The sequence below is a fragment of the Carica papaya genome, chromosome 5 (genome assembly GCF_054855325.1).
Source record: "Carica papaya isolate Zhongbai chromosome 5, ASM5485532v1, whole genome shotgun sequence".
In the NCBI taxonomy this organism is placed as follows: domain Eukaryota; kingdom Viridiplantae; phylum Streptophyta; class Magnoliopsida; order Brassicales; family Caricaceae; genus Carica; species Carica papaya.
This window is the reverse complement of record NC_142313.1, coordinates 7518709-7530093: the sequence shown is the minus strand read 5'-3', so window position 1 is coordinate 7530093 and position 11385 is coordinate 7518709. Positions and strand designations below refer to the sequence as shown.

General features: G+C 36.2%; 1 protein-coding gene across 2 annotated transcripts; it reads right to left on the bottom strand.

The window, feature by feature from the left end:
- Positions 1-532: 532 nt before the first annotated feature.
- On the bottom strand, positions 533-11042 carry LOC110824718 (Erythronate-4-phosphate dehydrogenase family protein). 2 transcript variants are annotated; one of them, XR_015818972.1, is made up of 3 exons: positions 10040-11042; positions 821-1641; positions 533-645 (listed from the first exon to the last, which is right to left on the bottom strand). XR_015818972.1 is itself a non-coding variant. In XM_088219462.1 (2 exons), exons 1-2 carry the CDS (start codon positions 10766-10768, stop codon positions 1411-1413), a joined length of 960 nt encoding a protein of 319 aa, XP_088075588.1. In that variant the 5' UTR covers positions 10769-11042; the 3' UTR covers positions 798-1410. The 2 variants fall into 2 exon arrangements, 1 of the variants encoding a protein (XP_088075588.1); XM_088219462.1 differs by lacking the exon at positions 533-645 and having other exon boundaries at positions 798-1641.
- Positions 11043-11385: the final 343 nt, after the last annotated feature.

Sequence of the window (11385 nt, the reverse complement as noted above, 5' to 3'; positions counted from 1 at the left end):
ATTCTATTGCTTCTTAAGGATAGCAACAAGGCATGTCTTACCAAAATGGAACCTGCCCCTACTAGTACAGAATGTTTTGTCCCAAAACAACCTCAAATCCAGGACTGAGTTATGGTGAAAATAACCTCCATGGGAAGTGATGGAGACCATTTTCACCATCAGTTCATGGTGCAACTGCTAGACAGCTGGAGTATGAAGATGAAGATGAAGGAAGAAGAGGAAAAAAGAAGATGGCGGCAGCTGTGTGGAGGAGATGAAGCAGAGTCTTGTGTTTTAAGATTTTTTTTTTTTTTTTTTCCCTTAATATAATTTTCACTGTTTTATTATTTTGTTAATTAATAAAAAAAAGGGGGGGTGGTGGTTTTAACAATACAAACCTAAACCTGTCCCATCTGGGTTGAACAGATTAAAAAACCTGCATCGAGCTGTCCTGATTCAGTTTCAATTTTGATTAGAACCCCCAATAATCTCCATGGGAACTGACAATTTTGGTGGATCACAAATTCTTTTTGTCATATTACTATTTAAAACATGAGAATAGTAATAACACTCAAATTGAACTTCAAAATCTTAGTGTCTACAGATATATTTTAATTACCTTTAACATCCCTCATATGTACTTAAACTGCCTCCACAAAGTAACATCTGCATATGAGAAAATAAATGTGAAAACAACAAAAACAAAAAAATTTACTGTGTATCAAAATCCTAATCATAGTTTTACATCTTGAATTATTTGGCTCTAAAAATTAATAGATTCCAATTAGCATTATCAAAATAAAACGGCTAACAACCAAGAATAAAAGCGGAAGTACGTTACCATGTGAATTCAGTACAACAGAAGAGCAGCATAACTCTACTTTCCTGCCATACAAGCAAAGAACTTTAAACAACAGGGTAAATTCTCTACAAATGAAATGAACAAATAGATTACATTTTTATGCAAGCAAAAACCACAACCCATAAAAGAACTCAGTCCAGCTACTGAACAATTCTCTACACAAGCTCATCCCAGTCTCTGAAGAACCTTGTGCAGTCTTACATTTCGAGTCCATGAAAGTCCAACATTTCACTCGCACAGCATATTCACATCCCATCAGCTATTTGCAGTAGACAGAAGAAGACTTCACCACATATTCACATCCATCAGCTATTTGCAGTAGACAGAAGAAGACTTCACCACAACATCAGAGAGCTCTTCATCAAGAAACCCAAAAGTAAACTTCCACACAAAAAATCTGTACAACTTCCATCCTAGCTACCAAAACTCCTGCAAGTCAGTGCTTTCATATATTGCTCAGTTTAGCACTTCTGATGAACTCAGTCTCTAAGACTTCGATCAAAATTTTGAAAGATATTCCCTATAACCCCATGTACCAGGAAAACAATGTTTCCATTGAAAATATCCATTTAGAGAAACCTTCTCCTAAAGTTTCTTGTAGTTGCTTGATACGAACGCATTAGCAATCCAACCCCAACTCCAATCCCAATGCACATTCCAAGGCCAATCCCCACTCCAACTCTAACACCAGCATTAAACCATGAGAGCTGGCCATCTTCACCAGTATATGCATCTTCAGGGTAGTAACTTCCCCCAATTTTCCCATCTGAGTCATAATCATCAACTTCTGCTTCCATAATCTGCTCAGGCTCCAAAAAAATATCATTGACTAGTTAAAATAAGATCTACAGACACCAAGCATATTTAAATTCAAAGCCCAAAATTCAAGACAATGAAAATAAGCAGTTAAAATCAGGACTAAGATTCATGCACATCCATGCATGAACAGGGTGAAAGGGAGAAACTCAAAGTAAAAAATGCACTGATACATCCACAAGAATTTCAAAGTTCTCCAACATTAGAGTTGCCAAAGCCTTTCCTTAGTGACAAATGGCTTTCCTATAAATCTAATTTTGAGTAAATCTTACTGGTGCAGAATAGGGAGCTTCTAAAATGTGCATATTCCCTTCATAGGAGATATGAGACAGAACCAATAAAAGAATATAAACATTTTTAAGAAGTTAATTTAAAAAGAATTAGAAAGATTTAATTTCTTTCTCCAAGTTTTATAATGTTTTACAATAAAGAGAAATAGGAAGATTCATTTTCTTATTCTCTAGACTTCCTATTTTCCTAATTCTTTTTATTTAACTTATTTTTCCATTTACTAGGTCTTCTAAATTTTCTATTTTTAATGTATCTTAGTGTCTATAAATAAAGAATCCTACCTTAGTTATTAAGTACTTATGATTATTATTCGAATATTGAAACATTGTTCTGATTCTTGAGATCCCAAATCTCTAACTTTTGTTCTCGATAAAATTTTCTCTAAATTTTTTTTTCAAGCTCTTTTTCTCCTACATCAATTTGTATTAGAGTTTAAATTCGATCCATCACATTTCCTTAATTGCCCAACAGTTCACTTACCAAAATACACCCTCTACTTCTTGCATATACACCTTGTCTCTCTCTTCTTCATTTAAATATATATATTAAAAATAAAAATTCTAAATCAGAAAAACAGGTCAGCTTGTTCGCTGGCTACTTTTGTGAGGTAGTCTGAAGACCCCAATCGATTAAACCCCAATGCCTTGCTGGGGAAACTCGTCGGAATCCTCCTTACTCACCAAAACTCACAGGACTGCCGCTGCAAACTCAACAACTCCGCTGTCCTGACCACCAGGAGTAACATAGACACCAGATCCGACACCATCGCTTCTAGACGGATCCTCCATCAAAAGATTGTTGCCAGAAGCTCACCGGATGCCGACGCGTGAGGACCAATGTGCTTGGCCTGTGGTTTTCTGACACTCTATTGACCAGTTCAAACCGATTGACCTGTTTCAATTCACCTTCCCCAATTCAACCACCTTCGGACCCATTTTCGGTATTTTCAAAATGATTCTTCAAATTTTTAGACATAGTTTTTCACTTTTGAGGTTACTTGGCTCAAATTTTTGCTCTTTACTCATTTTTACAAGTTGGTAGTAGACAAAGTGTACTTGGTGTCAGAGGAACATTAGATGGATTTAAAACATGAGTATAGTTCTTTAACTTATGTTCTATCTGAGTATTTATTTCGAAAAAAAAAAAAACTTATGTTCTATCTAATATATAATTTAGTTACAAATTATCATTTATGATATGATTTATTCACAACTTTTTAACAATATGGGTATGTGAAGAAAATTAAAATCAATTGACATTCTGTAAGATTGCAAGCTTTTGTGACCAATGAGCTTTATGAAGATACTATTTGGACTTAAGATTCTCTCCAAGGATATTACTTATAGGATACATGTTATAAATACCTTGATTTTCTGCTAGGAGCAAAATACAAAGACAACAGATGGTGGGAATTGGTTATTAACTTGTTTGGTAGAAGGCTTGTTAGCTGGAAAATGAGATTTTTATCAAAGGAAGGCAGATTGACGTTCATTAAAAGTATACTCTCTAATCTTCCCATCTACTACATGTCTGTTTTCACCATCCCTGTTCATGTGGCCAAGCAGGTTAAATCTATCCAAAACAGATTCCTTTGGGGCTATATCGATGGCAGAAGGAGATATCATCTTGTCAATTGAGAGGAAGTAAAACACCTGATCAGAATGGGTGGGCTGGCGCTCAGAACAATCACCACCATGAACAAAGTTCTCCAAAGTAAATGGGTCTGGAGGTATTTGAATGAAGGAAAACAGTTTGTGAAGAGGATCATTGAGACTAAATGGATGAGAAGGGGCAGAGACAGAAACCTCAGCTTTGCCAACAGATCCCATGGCATGAGTTTATGGAAATGCATAATGAGTATGTAAAAAAAAAAGTGCTCGTTTGCACACATTGCAACATTGGGGGAGGGGACAATGCTAGATTTTGGCAGGATAAATGGTGTGGTGATAAAAGTCTGATGTCCAAGATGCCCATGATTTATGCAATGGCACAGAACAGGAACTTAACTGTTGGGGAAGCTTTCATAGAAACCAGCAATAGGGTATGAGAATTTCCTGCAGTTGATTGCCACCATTCAGCTTAATGATAGGAATGACAGGCTGTGCTGGAACTTACAGAAAAATGATAACTTATCCGTCAGCTCCTTTTATCGTCATCTGGCTAAAAATGATGATGTGAGAGGTATTGTGTTTCCCTACAAGACCATTTGGAAGACATACGCCCCACCCGCCCGAGGATATCTTTCTTTGTGTGGGAAGCGGCCAAAAAGAGCATCTTAACTATTGACAACTTGATGAAAAGAGAGAAAGTATTGGTTAATAGATGCTTCCTTTGTGAGTGCCCAGAGAGAGCAGAAACCACATTTTGTTATATCACCCCTATTCCTACAGCTTCTGGTCACTTGTTTACAGCCTATTGGGTATCAATTGGGTAATGGCGGGTGTGGGGAGCAATGAACTTTTGGTTTGAGAGGGCCTTACTTTCAACAACAAAGTTGCCCACCTTATCCCTTTGTCAATCTTTTGGCTTATTTGGAAGGAAAGGAAAGGGAGGGAAGAAACTTTTGTAAATATCAAAGATAGGTGATTTCATTATTTTGCCTTCATTATTTTGGGTCACAACTTACATACTTTAGAAGACTTTGAAGCAATTGTAAATATACTCATTGATATGTAATTACTTTTTTACATGGGGGGCACCCCCTTGGTGCCATTTACAAATATACATCCTCACTTTTATTTGAAAAAAAAAAAGGTTATAAAATGAAATTTTAAAATCATTTCCCGATATCTAAAATAACCAAAGCAAGTATCTCCCTTGCAAGAGAAAAATTAGAAGAGCAACATGACACTTCTTATGCTTATAAAGTTTGGAGGGTATAAAAATAGTTATCCAGGATTTTAAGTGATAAGATCGATATGTACAAGATGAAGATGAAAAAACAAAAAGAAAATCTTGAACTTTCAGTTACACAAGAACCTAACACATCTCCTACTTTAATAGAACATGAAGAATAAGAAAAGGATGAGAAGGTGAATAATTTGGTGTTTGAGCAAAATCTTATGGAAGTGCTGCAACCTAATGATCAAGAATTAACTAATGATATTGAAGGTATGCACAAGAATGAGGTAATCAAGATAATAGAAGTCATAAACCAGTTATTATTCCTATTGATTTAGTTGAATTTTCTAGTAATGGATCTTCTGATTTACTAACAAGCAACAACATTGCTCATGTTGACAAGAAGGATATTCTAATTGGTTTAAGCACCATGAGGAAAGAGGCCCCAAACGAGGATATTGCTTTATCTTCTTTAGCCCCTAACAATGATGAAGAGAGTTTTGCTAGTATTACTTTGATTGATTTTGTCAATCCTAATTGGTTTCCTACATATACAAATTCTTTTATTTCAGGAGTATTCATGTTATCTCATAACAATTACAAGTTTTGCAATCTTCAAGTGTTACTGAGACAAGTTCCAACCTCTCCATTCTTTCTTGCAAAACTTGAAACTTAAATACTCCATCCTTGAGTTGAACATCAATACCCTCAAGTTTTGGCTTAGGTTCCTCCTTGTACTGAACATCTATAAAACTCTATATAGGTAGTGAAAGATCTTGAATAATCTCAATATTGTTAATTTTAGGAGGACATGACAATACTTCTCGTTTCTCAATTTTGACAAGCTCCTTTTCTTTATTTTTTCCACTAACCATACATGCTTTTCGACATTTATATCTCTGCATCTTTTATGTAGTCAAAAACTTTAAAACAACATCTTTTATGCCACATCTAAAATAATAAATGTTAATCATCTCACCATATCGAGCATTTCCATCATAAAGCAAGGTTGACCTGGAAGAATATGTGTGAACATCATAAGGACTACATTACACAAGATTGGATGACTGCAGCTACCATTATGAATAAAACAAGACTTTATCAAGTTACCAAAATGCTTGATTTATTCGCCCAAGCTATTCTGTACGATTAGGGATGTGGTTGCCTCCAAAGATGAGTTGTTCAACTATAAATATTTTTTTTGAAATAAAAAGTGTATTATTACTGACAAGCACCAAGCAGGTACTAAACCCATTTATAAAAAAATTTACAATTCAATTAGTATATCAATTGGACCACCAAAATTCTTAATGGAATACAAATCTTGTTTCATTGTCAACACTCCAAGAGATTGGAACAATCTCTCTCCAATTCTGTCAATGCCCTCTTCCACTCCTTAAAAACTCTTCTATTCCTTTCTTTTCAAACAGTCCAAACAATGACTAATGGAATGAGTCCCAGAACCTTCTTCCGACCCACAATACCCTTCCATGTCTAAATCTCATCCCCGACCGTGACTGCCAACACCCAATTGTACCCCAGGATCCCAAAAGCCATAAATAATAAGTTATATACTATAGGACATGGAAGAAAAATGTGATCACAAGTCTCCTCCGCATTCTTGCAAAGACAACACCAATTCACCAAGGTCTTCCCTCATTTCATAAGCTTGTCTATAATCAAAATACTTACACGAGCAGCTTCCCAAGCGAAAAAAAAGTAATTCTTTGCAGTGCATTTCATCTCCATATCTTTCTAACAGAAAATTTTCTTCATCATCCAGTCTCTTGGTTAGATGTTTGTAGAATGACCCAACAATGAATTGACCCATATGACTTCGAGTCCACAAAGGTTGATCTAGATCCTCATTGAGTGAAATTGAGATTAAAAAAAAAATTAACAATTATTCGTATTTTTCAATCTCCCAATCGTTAAGATTACGCATCACTTCCACATGTGATTCCATCCTCCCATCCCCCACAGTGAAAACGTCCCTTACAGATCTGTCTTTGTCACAAGCCATAGTAAAAATCAGTGGGAACTTCACTTTCAATGTTTCATCATCAATCCAAATGTCGGACTAGAAGCATACACTCTCCCATCACCTACTCTCCATTTAAGACACTCCTGAAATTTCTCCCCAAGTGAAATCTTCTTCCATAACCTCGCCCCATATGGTCTAGTCAATACCCTAGGAAATCAAAATGTCATCTTCAAAGAATAAGCGTGTAATCTCCTCTTCCCCTACTCCTTCGCCCACCTTGAGCCCAGAAATCATACCAACATCTCTATCTCTCGCCAACCACTTGTTAAGAGCTTCAGTGACAATTATGAATAACAGAGGCGAGAGTGGACTCCTTTGTCTTATGCCTCGCGAAGCTTTGAAAAATTCCAAAGGACCCCCCCGTCCACCATTGCCACGAAAGAAGGTGTTGTTATACAAGCCCTGATCCACTGCCTCCATCTGTTACCAAAATCCATTCTTGCAAGCATGTAATCAATGAATCCCCAACTCACATGATTAAACGCCTTTTCCATATCTGATTTATATAGCACCCTGTCTCTCTTATTGAACCAATGTTCATCCATACTTCATTAACTATTTAATTTTCTTGTTTTTCTAATTCTTTCTATTTAATTTTCTCGATATTCTATTGTCTGTAATTATTTCTATTTAATTGATTTTTCTATTTGCTAGGTTTCCTACATTTCCTATTTTTGGTGTATTTTTTGGTGCTTATAAATAAAATATCCTAACTTAGTTATTAAATAGACTCTTCATGATTATTAGGATATATAATGTAGAACTGATAAAGGAACATAAACATTATTTAGAAGTTAATTAAAAGCAATACGAGGATTTAACTATCTTTCTAAATTTGGGAAAGTTTTACAGTTAAGGGAAATCGGAAGATCTGTTTACCTATTCCAGAAATTTCTTATTTTCCTAATTCCTTTAATTTAATTGATTTTCCTATTTCTAAATTTCCTATTTTCCCACTTCTTTCTATTGACTAGGTTTTCTATATTTTTTATTTTTGATCTATTTTGGTGCTTATAAATAAGGTACCTTAAATTACTTATTTTTTAAAATAAAAAGTAGTATGGTTGTATTGCTATGAGCACCAAATGTGCAAAACATGTACAGTTATTTACAGCTTAGTCCTCCAAACCAAAAATATTCCTGAAAGTCTCAAAGAATACCGGAGGATGACCCATAAGCAAAAACTTTAGGGCATTAAGTCATCTATTTTTCAGTACACCAAAGCCCTTTGTATCATCAAGCCCCTCAAATGCTTTACTATTCCTAACCTTCTGCACAGTCTACATAAGGGTGGTAGGAATCATGTCTGCGGAAATACAGCTGTCCCTAAGATGCTCCCTTGCCCATATCTCATCTTTAATTGAGCCCGAACAAACCCAGCTAATTCCCAAGCAACTGTAGACCATGCACCACAGCTGATAGACAGCAGGACACTGCAAGAGAAGGTATCTGCAGCGCTCCTCAGCCTGTTTGCAGAGGGAGCAAGCATTTACCAAAATTAGTCCCCTTCTTAGCTTATCTATTGTCAGAATGCACTCTCTGCCAGCTTCCCAAGCAAAGAAAGAACCCTTGGTGGCACCTTAACTTTCCAAATCAGTTTGTAAGGGAATGGCTGTTAACTTATTTATTAAGTAGACTATTTATGAGTATTGTTCAAATATTGAGACATTGTTTTGATTATTGAGATCTGAGATCTCCAATTCTTGTTCTTAATATAGTTTTCTCTAAGTTTTCTTTTCAAGCTCTTTTTGTCCTACATCACTTATTTACCATCATTCACGTTTAGTTGATTCCCAATTCGCCACTACTTATATCTTTCCCATATTAATTGCCACATAAGTGGTGATGTGGCATTTAAAAGAGATCTTAACATATATGGTGACAGAATGATGAAAATAAAAAATTCAGCAAGTGCTCAAAATAGAATAACTGAAAGTCAAGAGATAAAATAAAAAGTAACCTAATTGTTGAGTGCCTATATACTCTATTTACCTTTTAATGCTATTCTTAGAAAGGATGATATCCTATGCAGATATAAGTAAGAGAAAATATACATATAAGTAGCGCAAATAGAGTTGAAGATATATTTCTTTGCTGATTCATTTCTAAATATCATAAGTACATGATTCAAGAACACATAGAAGTAACCACAAAACTAGGAACAGTGATCCACCTTTTTGATCCTCATCAAATGACTGAAAATAAAACTAATTAAATTTACAATCTATCTAGAATTTTAGATTCTTAAAGAAGGAAGTAAAATAATTTATTCTGCATTTGCATCTAACCAACTCCTCTATGGTACCAATATTACTTTCGACCAAGATTTAAACTTTAAGATGATAGAACTTTCAAAATAGAAAGATGTTTTCATATCTATCTTACTTATCTGTGATATTCACTGCATTGAAAAGCTATTCTTACTTATTTTCTTCTTCATGAGAAAAAAGAATGTCATTAAACATGTGCTTTCATCCCTTTGAATTCATGAACTTTAGCTACAAATGATGAAGGTGATTTAAAAAAAGGAATATTTAAGAATATGACAGTAATGACATATTATTTCTAAACAAACTGCTTGTATGGTATATACTCTTCCTATAAACTATTTTTAAATCTTCTTAATAGATATAAAGAGGAAGGCTTAGTGATGGCAGACACCTGCATTTTTTCAAGAACCAAAAAAAGACCATCATCTTTAATGAAAGTCAAAATATTTCAAATTCTGAACGTGCACCATGATATTGCAATACAACTACATCTTTTTACTCGCATCTTTCTCAAGTGCAGGACATAAACCCGGTACTTTTCATGTCAAAAACATTGTTCGGCATATATATACTTTTCATTAACAAGAAAAAGATCCCCATAAACAACTCTCTTCTTTGTTATCCTATAAGTTCTCATCATGGAACTGATAGTGGGTGACTAACCTCTAAAAGTGGCAATCAAACAATCAAAATTACCTTTCAAAAAAATAGTACAATCAAAATTTAACATTTCTGTAAACCAATAGCACAATCTAAAACTTCAACACATTTGCAGCTCTAAATTATGATATCAATTATGGAAATGTGCAATGGTTCTAGTAATTTGAAATTTGTATGGAAATTTTGATTGTTGGATATGCCAAATTAAAAGGGGAGTCACCCGCTACAAATGATACCATTTAGCACACGTATACTAACATCAAAGAGCTTCATTACCTGAAATTTTCTGTGTCGAACCAACCCATTAGCACCACCACCACCCTTGTGCTCCTTTCCGATCTCCTCGTCCTCGGGAATGGCATCCAACGTCACAAGCCTCGAGCTCTTCTTCCTGGGGCTCACCTGAATTGTCTTAGTCAGAATCACCGGCACACCCCCACAACATCCAGCGATATAAACTTCGACAGAAGGCGACGAAACACCGAGCTTCGGCTGAAAAAACGCCGACCCAGAACCTGAGCCCGAACCGTTCCCCATAGCCATATAACAATCCATATCCCATCCGGTTTTCGCATCGCTCACGCTCCCGTTGCTCCACGCGCCCTCCATCCTCTCCAAGCTACCGCAGAGAAGCATATCATCGTTCTCATAGACCTCGAAGTCGAACCCTCCAGTGACGCGCACAGCATCGGTACTTACGTAAGTTACCTCAGAAGACTCCCGGTCGAGGCGGTCGCGACGGAGGGCGACGCGAGCGGCTTCGGATGCAGGCACGCGGGAGCCGTTGATCTCGAGCGACACGCCGATCTCGCGGCGCGGGTAGCAGAGAGTGAGGTGATCCGACACGCTCTCGACCACGCAGGGGGAGATGCGAACGTAAAAGAGGCGAATTTCGAGCCACGCCGATTGGGACAAGGACATGGTCGGACACTCCATCAAATGGTAAGAATTGGCGGTCTTTACAGAGATAGGTCTGGGAGATGGATCAGGTTCTTGGTGATCCATTAGAATTTCCAATTAGGTGAACCAATTCCGGAATCAATGAAGACGAGGAGGAGATAAAACGTTTTTATTCTTTTAGGGTCAGAGGAGACTAGAGAATTGGATGAAATTTTGGTAATTGCAGGAAATTGGGAATTGGGGAGGTGTAATGAGAAATTTAGGGGGGTTTTGAATTGAGGTGTTAAGAAAAGGAGATTGGTAGGGTTTTTGGTTGGGAAGGTTTGTTGAGATATTTCAGTTGTTGAGGAGCTAGACGAGGTCAAAACAAAAAGAGACAGAAATCTGGGGATGGAAGGAAAAGAAACGGTAGTGTGGGGATTTTACACGTGTCACGGTACGGTCCGGTTAACGGTAACGCGAGAATTCAAGGCCTTTTTTTTCTTTCTTTTTTTTTTTTTTTTTTTTTTTTGTTTTTTGGTGTCTGAAAATTGAGCATTTTTGTTATTTCTCATGGGATTCTTTAAAATAAATTAAACTTATGTTTTTTTTTTTTTTTTGTGTTGATGGTGTCTTACTTTCTCCATTTATTAAAGTTAGTAAAAGATCTAATTGGTAATTCATGGAAGACAACCCTTGTTGTTGTATGGACTCCACCCAAGGTAATGGTATTATCTTGAAAT